The 22,994-nt window shown below is 33.5% G+C and overlaps 5 protein-coding genes across 6 annotated transcripts; 3 read left to right on the top strand and 2 right to left on the bottom strand.

Moving 5' to 3' along the window:
* Window positions 1-1,465: 1,465 nt before the first annotated feature.
* Window positions 1,466-21,514, bottom strand: LOC130657452 (glyoxylate reductase/hydroxypyruvate reductase-like). The gene is made up of 13 exons (XM_057460437.1): window positions 20,718-21,514; window positions 20,254-20,384; window positions 19,292-19,407; window positions 19,072-19,142; window positions 18,724-18,812; window positions 18,342-18,419; window positions 18,222-18,248; window positions 15,827-15,898; window positions 15,509-15,572; window positions 15,253-15,310; window positions 15,031-15,103; window positions 14,700-14,773; window positions 1,466-2,577 (listed from the first exon to the last, which is right to left on the bottom strand). The coding sequence occupies exons 1-13, from the start codon at window positions 20,789-20,791 to the stop codon at window positions 2,419-2,421; spliced, it is 1,086 nt and encodes a 361-aa protein (XP_057316420.1). The 5' UTR covers window positions 20,792-21,514; the 3' UTR covers window positions 1,466-2,418.
* LOC130657457 (uncharacterized) lies at window positions 4,837-9,770 on the top strand. The gene is made up of 3 exons (XM_057460442.1): window positions 4,837-5,167; window positions 5,411-5,504; window positions 9,246-9,770. The coding sequence occupies exons 1-3, from the start codon at window positions 5,015-5,017 to the stop codon at window positions 9,695-9,697; spliced, it is 699 nt and encodes a 232-aa protein (XP_057316425.1). The 5' UTR covers window positions 4,837-5,014; the 3' UTR covers window positions 9,698-9,770.
* On the bottom strand, window positions 11,042-13,984 carry LOC130657458 (uncharacterized). Its single transcript, XM_057460443.1, has 2 exons — window positions 12,108-13,984; window positions 11,042-11,805 (listed from the first exon to the last, which is right to left on the bottom strand). Exon 2 carries the CDS (start codon window positions 11,779-11,781, stop codon window positions 11,131-11,133), a length of 651 nt encoding a protein of 216 aa, XP_057316426.1. The 5' UTR covers window positions 11,782-11,805; window positions 12,108-13,984; the 3' UTR covers window positions 11,042-11,130.
* LOC130657451 (uncharacterized) lies at window positions 12,113-14,056 on the top strand. The gene is made up of 2 exons (XM_057460436.1): window positions 12,113-12,248; window positions 12,377-14,056. Exons 1-2 carry the CDS (start codon window positions 12,137-12,139, stop codon window positions 13,975-13,977), a joined length of 1,713 nt encoding a protein of 570 aa, XP_057316419.1. The 5' UTR covers window positions 12,113-12,136; the 3' UTR covers window positions 13,978-14,056.
* On the top strand, window positions 16,239-18,013 carry LOC130657453 (uncharacterized). Of its 2 annotated transcripts, XM_057460438.1 has the most exons (3): window positions 16,239-16,340; window positions 16,733-17,047; window positions 17,169-18,013. In XM_057460438.1, exons 2-3 carry the CDS (start codon window positions 16,744-16,746, stop codon window positions 17,852-17,854), a joined length of 990 nt encoding a protein of 329 aa, XP_057316421.1. In that variant the 5' UTR covers window positions 16,239-16,340; window positions 16,733-16,743; the 3' UTR covers window positions 17,855-18,013. The 2 variants fall into 2 exon arrangements, with proteins under 2 accessions (XP_057316421.1, XP_057316422.1); XM_057460439.1 differs by lacking the exon at window positions 16,239-16,340 and having other exon boundaries at window positions 16,701-17,047.
* Window positions 21,515-22,994: the final 1,480 nt, after the last annotated feature.

Here is a 22,994-nt window from a genome sequence, read left to right as displayed (position 1 = left end):
CGTTTGTTTGAAAGAAATATTTCAAATAGAAATCAGAGCTGGACAGAGTTGGTTTCAGTGAAAATATGACGGCTCAAAAAACAAATCAATTTCAACAAAACACGGTTCTTTGTGAATTTACGGCAGGTAAAGACCTACAGATAAAGCTGACTTGTCGAAATTTAATGCACACTTGGTTGATGATTGGCTAAAAAATGATTTTCGTCGTGGATTAAATTTTATAAATATAAATTATTTTCTGACTAAATTTGACCAATGATTTTTTTGAAAATTCGTTCTGCAAATACTAGATATTAGGGTAAAAGTTTTTTCGTCAAAAACTTTTGCGATTTAGCTTTACCGCTAAATTTATTGGAGATTAAAATAATTATATCTATGTTTTATATTTATTTAAAGCTCGTACGGTTATTACAGAAAAAGAATTTTTAAGGAAAATTTCACGAGGATTTATTTTGCGAATTTTCTATTTGATAACATTTTGCGAGGATTTAATTTCGCGAAAATTTGCACACTTAAGGTAATAATTAGTGTTAATAAATTATTCACGTTTTTTTCACGAACAGCCGCAACTTAACAAAAGCACCTGCACGACGTCTGAAAGTTTTTATAAACAGTGTAAGAAAAAGATAGCATAATAAAATTGCGAGTGAAATTTGAACTTGATTACAATTCCCCGCAGATAGTCGATCAATTAATGCCAAGTCAGGTCAATAATTCAAGGCAATAAACTGTTCCGAATCTTCAAGGTAATAAATGCTCTGATGAAAAAAATATTTATTTTTTTAAAAAATACATTTGAAAAATCACCCGTGGAATGACGTTTTAAAGGATAAACTATTCAAAGGTGAATTAAAAAAGGTGAATTATTCGATATTATACATCAAGTTTACTAAAAATAGAATACTTAACAAAATAGTTAATAGTGTATTGTACCAAAAATTATTGAAAAATTATTACCAGAGGCAAAATAATAGTTTAGTTACAAATACAATCAACACGCCCTTTATAAATTATTCGCAAAAGTTTCTAAATATGGTAACAAAAAATTGCAAATAATTTAATTTTCGTTTAAATACACTGAGTTATTTAATAAATTACTCCTCAGTTGTTGAGTTTGTTACGTCAAAGCTTCATTCATTCTCACTTACTTTAAAGGAAGAAATTTTCGCGAAAGAAATTTTCGCGAGGCCAAAAAATCGCGAAATTTTTGGAATTTATTTTCGCGAATAGCCTCTCCTAAGATTTTTCGCGGGAATATATTTTCGCGAATGAACACTTTCGAAATTTTTCGCGAGAAAAAATTTTCGCGAATGGCCTATTTTTAAAATATTTCGCGAGAATAAACTTTCGCGAACGAAGACATTTTTGATTTTTTTATACGTACCTAATTTATAAAAAACGTGTTTTTTATACAAAAAGCAGTTATATAAATGACAGCTGATTTGAGAATGTAAGTTTTTCTTTCGTTTGCACTTTTTCAAAACACAAAATAAACTATATATAAACAAGTTTTACAGGGTAAAGCTTTTCGTATTAACGAGTAACAAAAATATTTGTTCTAACAGTGTCATTGTTCATCTTCCATGCTTTCAAAAGCGTCAAAAGCAGATCTTTCCCACACAAAATCACAATCCTCATCTTCGTCGTCTTCACCGCTATCGTCATTTTCGTCGTCGTCGGCTCTTTCAGAGTATCCAATCTGCTTTTCTTCCAAGGTCAAACCACAAACCGATTGAAGCTGCTGGTTCTCCACTGGACTGCTTTCACATAACGGGTCGATCTCTTGAAATGGGTCGATTCGAGGGAGATTCTTGCTACCCAGCTGAATCGCATCAGTAATTCCCGCTGCTCTCCATCCACTTTCAATGATACTTTTTCCTTTGCTGGTAGTCATCTCATCATAAAAGTCGACAACCCATTGAGCATGTAAGGGTTTGAGAGTAGTTAAACGCAGCTTAACATCTACTTCATCAATTTTGACCACATCATTAAGCTGCTTTATCAGAGATTATGGTTCCCAAGAGAAGAAGAAACACTTAATTGCTATTATGAACAAGACAACGCATTTGATCTGTTTGCTATAAAAACCGAACAGTGCGATTCTGAAACAACAGTGGGACATTTACCAAGAGAAATTTCTAGGATATCCCCGAAGTTAGAGAACAACACCGTAGTAAATCGTAATACACCAATCTGAGAGTTATCGTACATACAAATTTGTAGCGATTTCAAAAAAACAATCATTCGGACTTTCACGTTCTTCTGTAGAAAGGTTCAAAGTTAAAAAGCTTACCTTTAAATTAGTTGTACTTTATTATCGATCACAAATCAATACTACAAACTGAATTCTAGTGCATATATTGATCATAAGTTACTGTAACTTTGTCCGATGGGAAGTTAAATGTTGAAGGTTTTTATTTAAACTTTAGTTGTTCTTTTTTTGGTAGGTAATCTTGTAGGACCAGAAGCTGATAGACTTGGTAGACCTCTTCGTAAGGAACGGAAAAAGTTAAATCTTGAGAAGTACGAACTTCTGGGAGTACCACCAAAACCGGAAGTGATGGAGGAAGACGATGACTAAATGTATAAATAATGTTGTATTAAATACAAATAAAAATACAATATGAAATAATATGTAAATATGTATGTTCATATCAATAAATAAAAACTACATTAATAAATGCTTGATAGCGCGACAAAATCGCAGATTACAGTATTCTCTTCAATTAACAGACACTCTAAAAGACGGACACCTTTGATTAGCAATCACTTTGGTCATACACCGGCTGTTTTCTAGTCAAAGTTTCATAAAAACTTTTCAAAAAGCTGACACTTAATTAGCAGACATTCTTATTAGCGGACAATAATTTTTGCACCAAATAGCAAATAAGGCTTTTTTCTCCCAAAATTAATGGACAGTCGAAAAAATTAAAAAGCGAGCCAATAAAAACAGACAAAAATAAATAGTTTTTCTAACATTTATTTCAAGCATTTTACAACTTTTGTGTCCAGCTTGTTTTTAATCTCGTCAATTTTCTTTATCAACCACTTTATCAGCTTTTCATGGCTATGAAAGCGATAAATAACAGGAACCTCTCCACCATAGCCACCTCACATTATCATTTGTTATTTTTCTCTGTGATACAAAAATTGGCTTTATTTTCTAATTTGCGCATTAAAATATAAAACTTTTCAAAAGGCGGACACTTCCAATTAGCAGACACTTCGTTCATACACCGATGGTGTCCGCTAATTGGAAACAGAAATTTACACGAACTACGAATTTGATTCTGTTTTACCCTGTTAATGTTATTGTACAATCTTTTTTTTACTAAACTATAACAAGATGAAATGCTAACATTTTAAATTTTTTGTATTATTTGTCTGCTTTCACTTTCTTGCCATAGGTAAACAGCTATCTATTTAGCCCCTAATTACAGCTTAGTAAAAATCAGATTGATCAAAATAACAGAAATAGAAATAATGCTCAAGATCAAGAGCTCTTCTTACTAAGCTGACTAATAAGGTTAGCTAGCTGGCTTACAATGCTCCCTCGAAATCTACGTTCGTAGCCCAAATCCTAACATTCGTGAGCTTTAGGTATATAAGTGGCTGATAAACAACATGTGCCTGACAATATATTTATCTTAACATTTAAAAACATATAAAAAACAAAAATAAAAAGTTTTTAGAAGAACGTCAATGCAACAGCTTTCAAAATGGCTAAGTCAAATTGTTTCATATTCCTCCGTCCGTAAAATTTGGGTTCTGCGTGGATTTTCGGAAATAAAACTGCGTGCAACAATTAAACAGAATACGGTTATTATAAAAGAAATTAAAAGTGAATAACGCCTTTAATAATAGATGTTTTCAATGTTCGATTTGAAATACGGTAGTTGGTAATAGTAACCATGAAACGTTTTCAAGAGACTGGTTTTTCAATGGAAGTAGAATGTTGATGTAACGCAGAAATACTAAGTACAAAGAACGGTAATAGTGTTACTTAATACCAATAACATTTTACTCAGTTTAATAGTTTTAGACTTGTTCTTATTATTCGGCGAACTCTTATTGCGCACTTCTCTTAAAAATATTTGAAATAATCTATCTTTGATTTCATAAAGAAGAAACCAGGTCTTTTTAACCTCAATTTTACCACCGTGAATAACAATTGTACTTCCATCATTTACGATTCTTTGGTTTGTACAAAAACTTCATTTGAAACTCTATTTCAGAAGCTTGTTCTTCGAAAAATTATAAATGACTGATATTGATTCTAGATATGTAATCCTGACAAGGAAAGATATTACTTTAGACGAACTAGACAATGACTGAAACAATGAAAAGAGGCTCAAAAACATCATCAAAAAACATGTTTTGTATGGACGTTGTTAATTCTAAGTTTGTTTCTAGATTGATTTTGCGATAAGATTTTTTTGCTATATTTTTTGATGATATTCAAATGCCTCTGACAGGCTATTGCTTAAGGTTAGGTGTTCTGTTTACACTTCTTGCTTGGTAGGTCGTGTGAATGTTTTGGCACCAATATGTTTATCGATTCTGATTGTGAATATATGTTCTAGACACATGAAAGACGTTAGATGGAACTACACACCAAACCTATCCTACAATGATTTATTTTTCAAAATTATGTAATGTTAATATTTCCCTATGTTTTTAGGTTGTTTTGTTTGGACTAATTACATGTTTACAAGTTATAGTCTGTAACTTTCCCAGTCACGAAATATATTATTTTTTCACTTATCGTGTTTATTGTTGTTGTTATTGTTGTTGTTGTTTATTTGTTTTATAGGAGTAACAGAGTAAAAATGATATCTTTGTGGAATATTTTCGCGTTGTTTTCTTGCATTTTATGTATTGTTGAAGGAGACATACTACGATTGGATGCTTGTAACAAATTTTACGCCTTCTTCAATGTTGTATTTAAAAATGCCCTACTGACAAATACTGTGTTTCATTGGTTGAGAAAATTTCTCTCGATCAATGCTTGATCATGTGCACGCAATATCCAAAATGTCATTCATTCAGCTACATGATTCACCATTCACAATGCAGAATGCATCATTCTACCACTGCTGACAATGAAACACTTTTACAAAACACGAATGGATGGGTGCACTATGAAACAACGGAGAATGAGCAAAATGTAAGTAGCTGTATAGTAAAACTATACAACAGTATTTGTTTCTACTGTACTACTTCTAAATTTTAAAATTAAATACTTTCATTTTTTTACTCTGGGTGTTTTCAAATATCCTGTGATGTGTTTTTTTTTTTATTTATTTTTATTTTTATGATAATATTAACACTGCTTCGTCATGTCCCGATTAAAATATTTGTGAACTGAATTGCTTGAAAAAAAGTTTTATTTTATTTCTTGTCATACTAGTTGGGTCCGGTCTGTCAGAAAAAGAAACCATGCCAGTATGGCAGATGCGTGGACACTTGTGATAACAAAGGTTTCAAGTGTATTGGTTGTTCAGGTAAAATATTTTTGCAAACCTAATTTATTTCTGCTGATACGTGTATTAAAAGCTTTTTGTTTGTTCCATTATACAGAAAAAAGTATGAAAATATTATTAAATCTTAAAATTATATTAGAACTTTAAAGGATAGTTTCCACTGCTAGCATTTATTTAAACAATTACTTGTACAAAATTGTACATTTTTGCACAAGATATTACAGCTGTAATCACGATGGACAATATATTGTGATTGTAAAGTCAAACAAGAAGCCCTGCGGCTTAAGATTTCCGCCTTAAGCAAAGCTGTTGGAAAGCAATTATATGCGTTGCGATCGAGGACAGTATTAATTTAAAAGTTTGAAATGCAAAAAAAAATAAAGGAGGTTAAAAACACGAAGAAAAAAGTTGTTTGAAGTCGTCTGTAAAGATTTTATGTTCCATAGGTTGTTTTTTTCAAATCAGAGAGAGAGTTTAAGCCTGATTGCATCGTGATCACTGAAATAGAAGTATTTAAAACATTCTCACGGATATAGACATGGTCAATAAGTGAACCTGATATATGAGTTGGCGAGGTTACGACTTGTTTATATCCAGTAAGAAAATCAAGGAAATAGTTTTCATCGCTAAATGCATTCACATTAAAATCTCCGAGTATAATATCAACAGTTTCATTTCCCAAAAAATGTTGAATAAGGTATAATGACTCATCTCTATTGAGGGAATTTTTACGATATAGAAGCAAAACATTAATAGCGTTTTCGTGAAACGTTCTTTTTGTCATTCTAAAAAATATTGCACCAGGAATTTTTACAAGATCAAACAATTCTATAGTTTCATTATGACCAACTAAAAGACTAGAAAATTTGTCCACATTGTTGTTTGGAATTAAAGTAAAGTAATCTAGTTTTGAGTCGAAATGTGAGTTCAATGGTATCTGAGTTTCCGTTAGGCATAATAAATCACTTTCCATGAGAACGCGGTCGGACCTAATATCGTTTTTATGCTTGTTGTAGGATCTTGTATTAAGCAAAGTGACATAATAGAATTTTCGCTAATTACACCAGTTTCTTTTTGTGTCAATTTTGAATGTTCTCGCATGTAATTGTATTGCTCTGTTGCTCGTGTGTCTGACTTAATGGTTGACTTAGCAAATGTACCCGTTAGGTATAAACCGTCTAAATTTGTGACTCGACTTAATGCAACATATATTTGTCCTGAGTGAAAGGCTCGTTGTTTTAATAAATCAAAACAGACAACAATTTTATCAAACTTTTTTCCTTGAACCTTGTGACCAGTACAGGCCCATGACAGCATTAATGGGAATTGCAGCCGTTTCATAGAAAGTGAAGATGAATTATGTTTGTTAAATTTGATTTCTTTCTCTACTCTATTAATTGGAACAACATTTTCTTGAATAGCATATGGATCTGTTCTCATAGCTTCAAGTCCAGTATATATGTCTTCCATTTTCAAATATATTCTTGTTACATTTCCTGAGCTATCGGTTTTCAACCGATGAACAGTACCTATCTGTCCGTTAATGAGTTTATCAGATACATCAATATTTGACGTCAACATGACTTTTTGAAAACGACGATGTTTCTGATGAGATTAGTAATATAAACAACCATGACACTGACGAAATTCGAAGTGAAACCGAAAACATCCTAGTTTTTGGAAACACTTTTTCATCTATTACTGAGCCTGGAATTTCCGACGACGAGTTCCATGAAAAGATTCGAACATTAAATAAAACACAAAGGCAAATTTTTGAAGTGGTAAATGATTGGGTTAAAACTTACGTAAAAGGTTTAGCATGTAACTCACACCATAAAATTAAGCCAATTCACATTTTTCTAACAGGAAGTGCAGGTCGTGGAAAGCCTCTTTTAATAACAACAATTTCTGACATGCTAAATAAAGCACTTTCCTATCGTGCAAGAAACTTAGAAAAGGATAAATATCTCATTTTAGCACCAACCGGTGTTGCTGCAATTAATATAGAGGGAAATACAATACATTCAGCCGTAGGTATACCAGCGGATAGAAATTTCACTAAAAACATTTCTAAGTTAAGTGATAAAAAGAAATGTATGCTGCGACACAAGCTTTCAGAACTAAGCGTTATTGTAATAGATGAAATCTCAATGGTTTCAAACAAGCTACTTTTACATATTCATCAACGGCTAACCGAAATATTTGGATGCGCAGATGACATTCCATTTGCAGGAATATCTGTTATAGCATGTGGCGATTTTTACCAACTTCCACCAATTCAAGCAAGGCCAGTTTACGCAGAATACAAAGATGCATTGTTAAATCTTTCACATTGCTGGAAGCATTTTAAGATTGCTGAACTAACGGAAGTTATGAGACAGCGTGGTGATCAACATTTGATTGAATTATTAAACAATATCAGAGTGGGAAAATTAGAAACGCGACACGAAGATTTACTAAAATCTAAATTTATTTCATCAAATGACCCACATTACCCCAAAAATGCAATTCATATATTTGCTGAAAATCAACCCGCCTCTGAGCATAACAAAAAAATGCTTAATAGCATAACATCGGACGAAATAAATATCGAAGCTATTGACAAAATTCCAGAAAATATACCCGTGCAATTAGTCCAAAATTTTAATTCTCGCACTCAAATGGAAACAGGTGGACTTGCGCGAAACCTTCTGCTAAAACTTCATGCAAAAGTCATGTTGACGTCAAATATTGATGTATCTGATAAACTCATTAACGGACAGATAGGTACTGTTCATCGGTTGAAAACCGATAGCTCAGGAAATGTAACAAGAATATATTTGAAAATGGAAGACATATATACTGGACTTGAAGCTATGAGAACAGATCCATATGCTATTCAAGAAAATGTTGTTCCAATTAATAGAGTAGAGAAAGAAATCAAATTTAACAAACATAATCCATCTTCACTTTCTATGAAACGGCTGCAATTCCCATTAATGCTGTCATGGGCCTGTACTGGTCACAAGGTTCAAGGAAAAAAGTTTGATAAAATTGTTGTCTGTTTTGATTTATTAAAACAACGAGCCTTTCACTCAGGACAAATATATGTTGCATTAAGTCGAGTCACAAATTTAGACGGTTTATACCTAACGGGTACATTTGCTAAGTCAACCATTAAGTCAGACACACGAGCAACAGAGCAATACAATTACATGCGAGAACATTCAAAATTGACACAAAAAGAAACTGGTGTAATTAGCGAAAATTCTATTATGGTCACTTTGCTTAATACAAGATCGTACAACAAGCATAAAAACGATATTAGGTCCGACCGCGTTCTCATGGAAAGTGATTTATTATGCCTAACGGAAACTCAGATACCATTGAACTCACATTTCGACTCAAAACTAGATTACTTTACTTTAATTCCAAACAACAATGTGGACAAATTTTCTAGTCTTTTAGTTGGTCATAATGAAACTATAGAATTGTTTGATATTGTAAAAATTCCTGGTGCAATATTTTTTAGAATGACAAAAAGAACGTTTCACGAAAACGCTATTAATGTTTTGCTTCTATATCGTAAAAATTCCCTCAATAGAGATGAGTCATTATACCTTATTCAACATTTTTTGGGAAATGAAACTGTTGATTACTAAAAATGACCACTCGTTTTTTGTTTTTAATATTTTTATTATATGCGATAATACATAACACGAGCAAGATTAGTTTTTTTCAATATTTTTGTAATATTGCATAGTTTTAATTTTTCACTTCCAGGAGAATGGATTTCGTTAAAGCGAGGAGTGTGCTTTGGAACAAAGGTAAATGAATTTGGAACATTCAAAATACCAAACAGAGGGGTATTGGCTGGTGTGAGGTTGCAGCACGTGGGTGGATCTGGTGTAACTTGTGGTCCAGTAAGTCGTACAAATTGGGGTTGCGATGCTGTATCAAATTATGATAACAAGGATAATGTTCGTGTTGCTGTTACAGATGATCAAAATAACATACTCTATCCAAATTGGAAATTTCATATTAACCACGGCTATTACAACATTTCAGGATACAATGCCTATTCACCCACAATAATATTTAACTCAACAAACCATACCGTCTATAAAGAACAAGAGCTAAGATTGCACTATGCAGAGACATTGTTCGCCGCAAATCCGAGTAAGAACATGGGCGAATCCTGTGCTGACGTATCTGCTATTTTATGCGACGAATAAACAGTATGTATCGCTAATTTCACGCGATGCGATGAGGTGCGAACGACACAGCGAGTTAATTAACGCGTTACATCAGAAAAAAATGTTTATTCCGTTTTTTTTATATTTTAAAGGCTTAGGATTAATGCACACTTGGTTGATGATTACCTAAAAAATGATTTTCGTCGTGGATTGAATTTCGTAAATATAAATTATTTTTGACTAAATTTGACCCTGCAAATACTAGATATTACGGTAAAAGTTTTTTCGTCAAAAACTTCTGCGATTTAGCTTTACCGCTAAATTTATTGGAGATTAAAATAATTATATCTATGTTTTATATTTATTTAAAGCTCGTACGGTTATTACAGAAAAAGAATTTTTAAGGAAAATTTCACCAGGATTTATTTTGCGAATTTTCTATTTGATAACATTTTGCGAGGATTTAATTTCGCGAAAATTTGTACACTTAAGGTAATAATTAGTGTTCATGAATTATTCACGTTTTTTTCACGAACAGCTGCAACTTAACAAAAGCACCTGCACGACGTCTGAAAGTTTTTATAAACAGTGTAAGAAAAATATAGCATAATAAAATTGCGAGTGAAATTTGAACTTGATTACAAATCCCCGTAGATAGTCGATAAATAAACGCCAAGTCAGGTCAATAATTCAAGGCAATAAACTGTTCCGAATCTTCAAGGTAATAAATGCTCTGATGAAAAAAATATTTATTTTTCTAAAAAATACATTCGAAAAATCACCCGTGGAATGACGTTTTAAAGGATAAACTATTCAAAGGTGAATTAAAAAAGGTGAATTATTCGATATTATACATCAAGTTTACTAAAAGTAGAATACTTAACAAAATAGTTAATAGTGTATTGTACCAAAAATTATTGAAAAATTATTACCAGAGGCAAAAGAATAGTTTAGTTACAAATACAATCAACACGCCCTTTATAAATTATTCGCAAAAGTTCCTAAATATGGTAACAAAAAATTGTAATAATTTAATTTTCGTTCAAATACACTATGAGTTATTTAATAAATTACTCCTCAGTTGTTGAGTTTGTTACGTCAAAGCTTCATTCATTCTCACTTATTCTATTCAAAAGTTAAACTTTACAGCATGATACCTTAAGGGAACTTATTTTGGCGGGAACTAATTTTGGCGGATTTGGCGGATTGGGGCAAAATCCGCCAAAATTAGTTCCCGCCAAAATTAAATATTTTACTCACCCGCCAAAATTAGTTCCCGCCAAAATTAAAAAAAATCGCCACCCGCCAAAATAAGTTCCCGCCAAAATTAAAAATTTCGTTGATCCGCCAAAATAAGTTCCCCTTAAAAAATCGACAAAAATCAACTTTTTTTCAATTTTTTATATCTTTTAGAAATATACCTTTGCGCTAGAAATATTATGTCATAATAAACCTCTAATACAAGATAATTTTTAATCAATATTTATGATTTCTAAGTCCTTGCTTGACGATGGTGACGACTTTTTAGGTTTGTTGTTAACTTTTTGCCTTTTTGGGGCTGGTGCAGCTGAGGTGTTTCCAAAAAAGTTTCGAATATCTTTTTGCTTTTTCGTCTCTTTGCTTTGGCTTTTGGCTGTATTTTTTTTACGCTTTGGTCTCTCTTCGGTTGGAACCACGACATCTAAAATAACTGCAATATGTAAGAACGAACCAAGAATCAATTCCTCTTTCGGCTCTGTATACAAGGCTTCTACAAGTTGTTGGTATCTTGCAAGAACCAAAAGATTGTTTACTGTCCCTGGTAAAGTAACAGTTATTTTACAGGGGATCTCCAAGCCTCCTTGAACGAGAGGTGATCTTCGATAGTGTACACTTGTCAACGTGGATTTCATAGACGCTCCTCTGTCCAGAAGAAATTTTGTAACCCTTGAGATTTCTTTGGGTAAATGGCCAACTGGTTTGTCATTTCCGAATTCACAAACTTTGATTGCAAATCTATCGAAAACATTGTTGTTCTCATGAAAGCAGTCCAGTGATTGATTTTCCTCAGGTTTCCAATAAGTTTTATAATAATGGAATCCTCTGACAGCAGCTGTAAACTCGAACGTCTTGTTGTAAGCCATATGGACGTCTTTTCTTTTCTAGCTCTGATGAAAAACAAAAATGTCAATCGATCGATTTTTTAATTGCCTAGCATGAAAATAGAACGTTTTTGTTCTATTTGTCAGTGTAGACCGAACTTTCCCAATTAAATAGAATGTTTTTGTTCGATTGGTTAGTCTAAACGGGCCTTAGCGAAGAAAAAAAGAATGTTTTTGTTCGATTGGGTAGTCTAAACGGGCCTTAGCCAAGAAAAAAAGAATGTTTTTGTTCGATTTTTAGTGTAAATATAGGCCAAGTGAATGGAATGTTTATGTTCGAGTAAATATACAGGATACAGATAACTTACGTTTCCTTTTTTATCTCCCGGCTTTCAAAATGTCTTACATCAGGAAGTTAGCTAAATTACAAGAGAAAGAAGCTCAACAAAGGGCCGCTGAAAAGGAAAAAACTTCAGACGAAACACCTTCAAACAGTTCTAGGGAACAAAGTAAGTATTTCTCTTTGATGTTTTTTTTTGTTATACCTACCTGCGAAGAAGTTTCTTTCTTTGTTTGAAAATTTTTAATTTTTGGTCAAAATTCGCAATTACATAGTGGTTCGTTTTATTCATTTTAGGCCCACAACCAACTGACTTCCAGCAAGAATCATCCCTTGGTTCGTTAGACTACGAAGCTGTTACAGACGCGACTGAAAATGTTAAATCCAGTGGCAAAAAATCATACAACCGTTGGTCAGAAAAAGAAAGATTTGATATCGGAAAATATGTTGCGATTCATGGTGGTGCGGCTGCAATCACAAAGTTTCAAACCAAAGACAGGCCGTTAAGTGAGAGTACAGCTCGAAGATTTGGCAATCTTTACAAAAAAGAGCTGAAAGATTCAACCCGAGAAAAACGTAGCGTGGTAACCAAATTTGTTCCTTTGAAACGCGGTAGACCTCTGTTCCTTGGCAGTCTAGATGAGATGGTACAAAGATTTTTAATTGCACTGAGAAATCGAGGAGGTGTTGTTTCAAGAACAGTTGCAACCGCTGCAGCGAAAGCTCTAATATCACGAAACCCTCAATTTGAGTTGGGGCATATTAAAATTGATAACAGTTGGGCAAAAAGCCTCTTCAAGAGAATGGGTTTCAAGAAAAGAATGAAAACGACCTCCAAAGTTGAAATCACTGAAGGAGCCAAAAAGGAGTGCGAATTACTATTTCTTCACGATATTGTTTCGACCATCGAACAACACAGCATCCCTCACCAACTTGTTATGAATCTGGACCAGACACCTCTTAAGTTTGTTCCAAGAATGAATCACACCATGGCGAAAAAGGGTTCATCGTCCGTCCCTATCGTTGGATCTTCCGACAAAAGATGCCTTACTGGTACCTTTATTATTACGCTTGATGGTTCTTTTCTGCCAATGCAACTGATATATGGGGGGAAAACAAATCAAAGCCTCCCAAAGTTTGAATTCCCCGAATCGTTCTCACTAAGCGTTAATCCCAAACACTACAGCAATACACAAGAATCCATCAAAGTCATCAAAGAGATCGTTCTAAAGCACGTTGAAGACCAGAGGAAGAAGTTAAATAACCCAAAGCAAGCTGCTCTTCTAATATTCGATGTCTTTCGAGGACAAATTACTGAGGAAGTTACCGAATTGCTGAAGAAGAACAACATCTTCCTGGTTTTGGTTCCAAGTAACATGACACATATATTCCAGCCCTTGGATCTTACTGTGAATAATCATTGCAAGCAATTCATGAGAAATTTGTTCACTGAATGGTATTCAAAACAGATCGAGAAAGAGCTATCCCTTAACAAAAAGATCGAAGATATAAATATTCAATTAAAGCTGACCACCATCAAGCCTCTTCATGCAAGTTGGCTCCTCCAGTTTTATAACCATATCACTTCGGCAGATGGCCGTGAAGTCGTTTTGAATGGGTGGAAAGCATCTGGAATTTACGACGCAGTTCGCATGGGATCCACTTCACTTGAATCCCTTGACCCTTTTCAAGATCTATCACCGCTGCCAGAAAGCAATAGTGTAATTACTCAGCCCATAACCGACATAATCAATGCGCCAGATTTATTAAAGGATAGCTTCATCAACGTGCGAGTCGAAAATGACGATGACAAAGAAGAGGAGTACACGCGTGACGAGGATGACATAGACTTTAGTCGGAATGCATTTGACATTATCATAGACGATGAAGAAGAGTAGATTTTTAGTATTTGTTTTAAAATTCTTTGCTTTGTAATGCTTATTTCTACATCTTTACCAAAGAAAATTTTCGTTGAAATTTGAAAAAATCCTTCACTCGCCAAAATTAGTTCCCGCCAAAATTAAAAAATCCGCTGACCCGCCAAAATAAGTTCCCGCCAAAATTAAAAAAAACCGCCACCCGCCAAAATAAGTTCCCGCCAAAATTAAAAATTTCGTTGATCCGCCAAAATTAGTTCCCGCCAAAATTAAATTTTTTTTAGATTTCCTTCGTCCGCCAAAATTAGTTCCCGCCAAAATAAGTTCCCTTAAGGTAATTTGTTGCTAACTTTGGATGGTAATGTACTATCTGATTTACATGTATTATCGTTGGTATTCTTTGATCTCTGCTAAACTAGCTGAATAAATCATTTTGATTGTATTTGTGACTGAATTAAACTATTCTTTTGCCTGTGGTAATAATTTTTCAATAATTGTCTGTACATTAACTATTTCGTCAAATATTCCAATTCACCTTCCATTTTCAGTAAATTTGATAAATAATTTATTGAATAATTCACCTTCTAAAAGGGGCTTAAAAGGGCCTTAAGAAAGTTTTCTGAAGTTTATAGAGAAAAATCCTGACATATTCGCTCTGCTTTTGCTACAACAGTATCACGTGTTGAAAAATTTTTTCAGAGCAGATATTCAGCCGGCATTTTTTCACCATTTAACCCACATACGAGATTTCTTGCAGCTAATACTGTCATGTCAGTTCTTGTTTGTTCTTCTGCACTACCAATGTGAGGTAAGATCACTAGAAAGAAAGCAGCAGTTAGTACTATCAGACTTACACAAAGCAAAGGTAAAAAAATTCTTAATAAAACAAAACATAAATAATGCAAGCACACGACCAACATTTATACTTTTCACAGAAGAATGCTTTTGTTGTTGTATTAAACATACCCGATTTCCCGAAAAACAAGCAAAGTGTAAGGCTAAAAATATTATAATCACCGATATATTCTAGACAGAAGGCTATGTCAAACTCAATCTGAAACAACTATGACTTACCACAGTTCTTAAGTTTGAATAGTGGATGCTCAACTGGCAGTGGTTCAGGTGTTGTTACGTCGAGGCCAGCACCCTATAAAATATACGTGTCAGTCAGGAGGACAACGCCAACGCCGACCACCACCACCACAACAAAAACAACAACAACAGAAACAGAAAGAGCATCAACAACAACATCAATAACAACGACAACAACAACATTTTGGTGCGAGCTTAACTCACCTTGATTTTTTTTTCAGTAAGAGCATCAACAAGAGCGTCTTGGTTGACCATACCACCTCTAAAAAATTAAGCCAATAGAAAGTTATAAATTACAAATCTTGTCGGATGAAATCTTTTGGTACTGGTGATAACAGATGGCCACAGAGAATACGTTTTCACACAAACTACCCATATCTCAAAATAGCCGCAACACTGAATAGATGCAACCCACTGGTGTCTTTTCTGCGAAATTAAAAAACAAGCCATTGGTCTTTACCTTCCAATGTTGACTAAAATTGAGTTTGATTTCATCTTGGAGAAGGCGTCTTTATCAAACAGTTCTAAAGATAATTTAGCGATCTACGGGCTACAGCTTAAGGCTTCAACGTATGACGGGCAATACTAGAATTTAAAATATATTCACTTTCGTCTAAGAAATTCCTTCGATTCTTGAAAAGTAACCGAAAAAATGAAACACCAAAACGTGTGATGATAGTACTAGCAAACTATGACCTAAAACCAACTTCGCGGAGACGTTTAAACACTAATAAATCGCGCAAAGTTAGTTTGCAAAAAAAGGACATTATGAGCTTACCTTGTGTTGTGGGATTCATTGAACAACAAACAATCACAAAATCCGATTGTGACAGTAAATCATCAAATGAAACTAAAAAAGGTAAAAACAGAAAACAAAGTTTACACCACCTCCATGTCCATCCCTCCCTCCCTCACCCTTCCTTTCTCTCTCCTCCCTCGTGATAGGATGCAACATAGTATGCGGCAGAAGTTAGAGCAATGCTACACGTGTCACTGGCAGGAATGTTAAAAAATTACAGTCAAAGAGAAGAAATCCCCAAGGGCATTAAAACTTCCCGTACTTACGATAATCATCAAGCTCGTAGATTACAAAACAAAAAAATGTTTAGACGAGAAATTGAAAATTAATACATCCGAGATTTTTCATAAAAATTTAATTATTTTGAAACTAAATATCAAATCGTTAATTCGCTAATTACCAATAAAATGCTCAAATGGTTTTCTTCTGATATTGGTTGTGCTGCACGCAGTATTCGTATCCTTGGTGCGTAGAAAATTGAAGTTTCATGAAGGTAGGTATATCTTACTTTAATAATAATAACAAACAAAATTTTATGAGTTTTCACAGCCGTTTTTTTTGTACTATGAAGAAGTTAGTTCCCACATAAGCTTCTCATTTTCTTCTACAACTTTCTTGTAAATGCCGACAAATGAAATATCACAGAGGAAAAACATCATAGGCACAAGAATGCCATGGTTATGCGCAAGCTCTAACAAGAAAACTTAGTTACCAAAAAATGCATTCAAACAAAAACGATCCAGTCTTTAATTCAGAATAATTTAAATGTGATTGCTAGATCAAAAGAAATGTAAATATGAAATGAATTCCTTTAAGTGATTTCTTCCTTTTATTTAAAAAACTCACATTTTCTGAAAAGTTACATAGTATTTTTAAATCATGCAGGTTTTAACACAATGGGGAAGCGATCGATACTGTCCGTGGTCAGACTTATCACGATTGTATGCTTCGTTCACTTCTATATCTTTCTGTGTGCATTTGCGTACAACCATTTTGAAGGCTTCGACGCAGACGCTCAAGCCTTCGAACAAGTAAAAACGTTCTTACTGGACGCATATGTCGAGAGAAAGACAAACAAGACTTTATATCTTCTACAGTACAAGAAAGCTGTTCGAGAAGAAGTATATTGGAAAGGTAGACACGAATTTAACAGTATTTATAACTGTTACTTATTCGTGTTGGCCGCTCATACTACATTAGGTAAGTAACAGTTTGGCTAAATGGCTAACTTTCACCTTTCAAAAACTCTTTCTTTGAAACAAAATAAAGTCACGTTAAATTAATGCCTTTAAACAACGTCAGTTCTACATTTTGTTGCTAGGTAACCGTCGCATGACCATCCAGACATGGAAGGGACAATTATTATACGTATTTTCTGCGCCTATCGGAGTGATATTTTATTACATCATGATTCACACGATCGCAATGAGTAGCATGAAAATCTTGAAGGCCGCCGTCACGGCAATCTATCGGATGGAAGACCGACAACTGACCGACGGTCAACGAGAAATCTTCACGAAAGTAAAAGTAGCCATTGCTTCTTTCCTGATGGCTATTGTTTTTGTGCTAATTTTTGGGCTCATGTCGCTTTTGGACGGCAATACATATCTCAATGATATATACTACATCACCAATATGCTGCTAACCATAAACTCGTCTATCTATTTTATATTCAACGATAGCCACGTCAACGTCGTCCTGGCAACATCAATCTCCTTTGTGTGTTTATTATTTGCGCATCTCACTATATTGTCGCTTGTTCAGTTATTTCAAACGCATCGATGGAGAAAACTAGCCGACTTGACAAGTGTGGAAAATCCTGATAGTAAACACAACTCTCACGAGGACCTCACTTTTCTTGAACGTTGGGACGAACATGAAGAAAGCAAGTCGTTGTTTTACTGTCCCCCTAGTTTTACTAGTAGTTACATAACTGGTCACACATTAAATATGTGTAACATCAACGGCATGGCGGTGCAGAAAAAAAGTAGTAAATACACAAAGTAAGGATTAAATAGTACCAATAATACACACGTTTATTTTAGGACGTCTGACCTCAACTTTAATAATTTAAAATTTAAAAGCAGGAAATCGATTTGTATAGAATATGAAATATTTTTTTCAAGATAAAAGCGATGGCAAAAAAATATTTTGGTGTTATTTAGTAATCAGTGCAAGTTATAAAAACTAACTCAAAAATTGTAAGTGTTTACAAACGTGTAGCAGGGCATGTTTTAAAATTATACGGTAAATCTCTGACCGGATGTTGCGTTTAAAAAAAAAGTGTGGCAAAGAATTACATTTACGGAGGCCCTGGTTATACGTGTTAGTGTAAAGGACTGAGCAACCTAAACTAAAAAACAAAAACACTTACCATAAGAAGCATTGATCGTCCTAGCAGCTGCAACAAAAAATAAGAACAAATATAGTACCGATATAAATATATGCACATTTAGAAACAGAAATATCTTTTATAACAATTTGAAAGCCGCACCTTCTTGTTTTTCAGATCTGCAAGTATAAACAAATCGAGAAACACCAAACGGAACCAATCGTTTAGCTGTTGCAGTTCCTAGAAAAAGTCAACAAAAAAAGTGAAAGCGTTTCATTTTTTTTATATCACTTTACACTAACACCCAAAAGTAGGGTTTTGATGCAATTATAAGTCAATTTGAAAAAAAAATCTAAAGCAAACACCTCTTTATAATGGACACTTCTTTTAAAGTCCTGATGGTGTCCCCTATGGAGAGGTTGACATTTCCTTGTTTTAAAAAAATGTGAAATGTCAGGGACTTTGCTCTAGGATAAAATATGTAGTTCCTCCTAATAATTATATCAACGACACACAAATCAGTACAACTATTTTTTCTACATACCTATCCTACCCAAGCCAACGATACCAACAGTGCTGCCTCGAAGACCCGTACCAAGATTTGAAAATGGACACCAGGTCTTCCATTCACCACTAAATATTATATGAAATTGTATCATTGTAACGCATAGCGTGAAGCCACACAAAAACTAAAAATACATATCTGAACAAAACTCGTATAATAACTTACTAAGCAATGAAAAAATGCACCACCTTTTCTCTGGTTAATTATTCATCCCCCCCTTTAATTTGAAATCATCCAAACCTCCTCCCTCCAGTCAAAGGGGGTCACACAATGCAGTGTAACAATAATGAGACAAGAAAATGCAACAAAAGCGTTAAAAGAACTTACAATTTGGCTGTGTCTGCCATTTCAATGATTCTACGAGAAACTGTCAAAACCAAAGAAACAGCAATGTCAGCCTAAAATATACGAAGGTAGGATTTCGTTAATACGAAAAAGTTATCAAGGTTTAAGAGTTTAAGGTGTTTTGTACATCAGGAAAAACATAAGGATACATAAAGAAAGACTATATTTAATAAATAGAGAGATTATTTTAAAATATACCAACCACTGCATCAGTGAGCACATCAGGTGTATGACCAAGTTTTATATTTCTTGCCTTCAACTCGCCAATATCGATTGAATCCACACCAACTGACATGGCACTGACAACTTCGAGTTGCTCTAGACATAATCCGAATTAGGTATTTAAGAATAATTGAGGAGATTTTAAAGGTGATGACATAACTGAAGAATAAATTATTACTATATGCGAATGTAGCATTTTGAAAATAAAAACACACAACAGGTTGCCAAATTAAAATTAAGGATATTTGAGGAGTTTTGAGAGGCAACCCAGTATTACGTTATAAATTGTTCAAATAGTATACGCTGTTTGCTATTTTTTCCTTCCATTTTTTGTTTTTACTCCAAAGAATTAAAAAGGTATCTTTTGAAGCAAAACAAGCACCAAATGAACGATACAACGCATTAGAAATACGTATCAGTTTTTAACATTTTGTTCAATTGGTGCCGGATAAAGTTGGTGAAGGAAGGCTGCTGCCATTAAAATATTATTCAAAACATCAAAATAATAAATTTGAATATTCTCAAGCAAACCTCCAAAACATATTTACTAAATGATAGATCTTTAAAAACTGGAACTTGAACAAAAAAATACTAACGGTAGTTACGGTTTATTACTAAACTCATCATTTTTAATTGGCAATTATTCATTACAAGTTAGGGAAGTAATGGTGCAAAGGCATTTCGACCACCCTTTTCTTTCCTTAGTACCACACCTTGACCAAATAGGGTTAATAAAACAAAATTAATAGAGGTAAATCCCACGGTTATGAGCCTAATTAAAATTGCAAGGAAATTTAATTTTCTCATTTTGTGAAGAAAATAATAATGTAAACTAAACAAAAACCAAATGCATTTCATTTTTTCCTTTCCTAAATGTATTTACGTTAAGTCAAGGAGCTAAGGTAAAAAACCTAAATGAATTGATTAATGCTCCATACGTACTAGCTGCATCTATAACACATTTTGTTATTTTCTGTGGACCAAAAGAATAAATTCCATGGATGTCTTTCACGTTTTGTATCAATTCTTCTTCCGTGGGATCATTTTCACCTTGCCAAATCTTAATTTCATATCTGTACAAGATGAGGTGTGAAATTAATTTCATAGCAAGGAAAAACTAGTTAAAAAAGAGACGTAGTAGAAGGGTGAATCTATATAAAACTATATATGTGATACAAAAATCATATTTCAAGTCACTCGTTTTAGGATAAAATTATGCAACATGAAACAAGATGTTGACTATATATATTTCATAAAGCCATTTTTAATGGAACGGAAGAAAAACTACATGTGTTTAAAAATGAACTGTATACGAAAGAATGTAATAGAGATGGGGAAGAATTTCTTTTAAAATTCTAACAAATCTGTCGATTTAAACAACAAAGAAAGTATTTAACTGTGCTCACCCAGAATCGTGTAATATATCCATGGCTGGTTTAATTAGTTTCTTCCAAACGAATATTTTCTTTACTGTTGACATTGTCCTTGGATGTTGCACAAAGTTAAATGATTTTGACCTATTGGTCTTTTGAAATAAAGGTAATGGGTGAAAGATGATTCTTGCTGCAGTCTTGTCAGTCTAGTCTTTACTGCAAATAAAATAAACATGCATTTGTGTATACATATACAATGTACTGTCAGACAATATTACCATAATAATTCTACTAGTTCACCCTTAACTGAAATGTTTAATTAAATAAACACACGTATTCCCTTGAAAAGCATCCATGGAATTAAAAAAAAAATTGAAAATTTTTCGCATGGAAATTTAATGAATAACAGAGATGTTTAATCGATGCTTTGTAGTATGTACATCAAAATATCTTATTGTCTATATCTATATTATAATGCCCGTATACGTCTGTCCGTCCGTTCGTCACGCAAAATGGTAGCTTAGCTGCGCAATAGCGAGAAGCACGCAATGCGGTACAAAAAGGACGGGCGAACCCGTGGATTTTCCACGGGCTAACGACTAGTACTGTATATTATACTGTTACATTATCAAAAGATAAAAATTAAACTTTCTTTTTTATGATACATATCTACACAAAACTGATGATAATAATATTCGCTATTGCTGCGTCTCATAAATGCTATATTGAGTAATTCTATTCTACATACAATTTCTTATAAAACAGCAAATTAATTTTAAGAATAATCACTTTTCTTTAACGTAATACATAGTCAGAAATTTATTATCAGTTCTGCTGAAGTCATAAAAATTTATATTTCACACGAAGCTGCGAGTGTATTCTGCAGAACACTATTTAAAAAAGTGACTTTTCGTCGACAACTTTTTCACATAAGGATCCAAATCAATTGGTGGCTTCTCTAGGTCAGACATTGCCGCTATAAAATAAAAACTAAAAAAGATTAACGTACCACAATTATCACTACACATAATATAATTAATAAAAATATTCAATTTTTTAAAAATTGTTTTGTCTATCATAGTAGAGAATATTTTAACAAATCTACTGCGAATTTGATAAAATATTCTTCAGGATAAAGAAAAAAAATCGTTTCCAATGCATTTGTTTTTTCAATTAAATTGGATATTTCAATTCAATTTAAAGTACTAAAAATGACCACTCCGATCTTTAATTTTTTTTAAAAAATATTTTTATTATATACGATAATACATTACACCAGCAAAATTATTTTCTCTTTGATATTTTTGCGATAGTGTAACTCTGCCTTTAGAATACAATGCAGTTCAAGACACATAATAGTTTTAATTTTTCTATTCCAGGAGAATGGATTTCGTTAAAGCGAGGGGTGTGTTTTGGAACAAAGGCAAATGAATTTGGAAGATTTAAAATACCAAACCAAGGGGTATTGGCTGGTGTGAGGTTGCAGCACGTGGGTGGATCTGGTGTAACTTATGGTCCAGTAAGTCGTACAATTTGGGGTTGCGATGCCGCATTAAATTATGATAACAAGAATAATGTTGGTGTTGCTGTTACAGACGACCAAAATAACATACTCTATCCAACTTGGAAATTTCACATTAAACACGGCTATTACATCATTTCAGGATACAATGCATATTCTCCCACAGTAATATTCAACTGAAGAAACCACACTTTTTATAAAGGACAAGAGCTTAAGATGCTGAAATAATTGTTTGGCGTAAATTCTAGTGGCAACAAGGGCGAATCCTGTGCTGATATACTTGCTATTTTATGCGACGAATAAACATAATGTGTGACTAATTTAACGCGATGCGAACACAGCGAGCTAATTAACACGTTACGTCAGAAAAATATTTATTACGATTTTTCATATTTTAAAGGCTAGGATTTTAGGTTAGTTTAAAAATGTTAGCCCATATTAGTTTTTTGCTGACGCTAGCATTTCCCGGCTCCGTAATTTACCTGACCTGCACAAAATCCATTCCTTTTATCTGTTCCCAGAAATAGCCAAATATCATCCTATACTCCTATAATATGTCTAAGACCAGTTTTTTTTGCTTATTCAAAGCACACTTTTAGGGTATAACCATCTAGATAACCTATTTGTACATGCACAAGTATTTGTAACTTTTACATGAAGAAAGATAATCTCGTTATTGCATGCTATGTTTGTTGTTTTTATGTCCCTTCATAAAGACCAAAATGAAGACACCCGTCTTAATCTATCAGCAGATTTTAGCCCTTTTTCTGCGCATGTTAAAGTTTTTA

The sequence above is a fragment of the Hydractinia symbiolongicarpus genome, chromosome 9, assembly GCF_029227915.1.
Source record: "Hydractinia symbiolongicarpus strain clone_291-10 chromosome 9, HSymV2.1, whole genome shotgun sequence".
Taxonomy (NCBI): Eukaryota; Metazoa; Cnidaria; class Hydrozoa; order Anthoathecata; family Hydractiniidae; genus Hydractinia; species Hydractinia symbiolongicarpus.
Note: the sequence above shows the minus strand (reverse complement) of the source record. Positions and strands in the feature narration are given on the sequence as shown.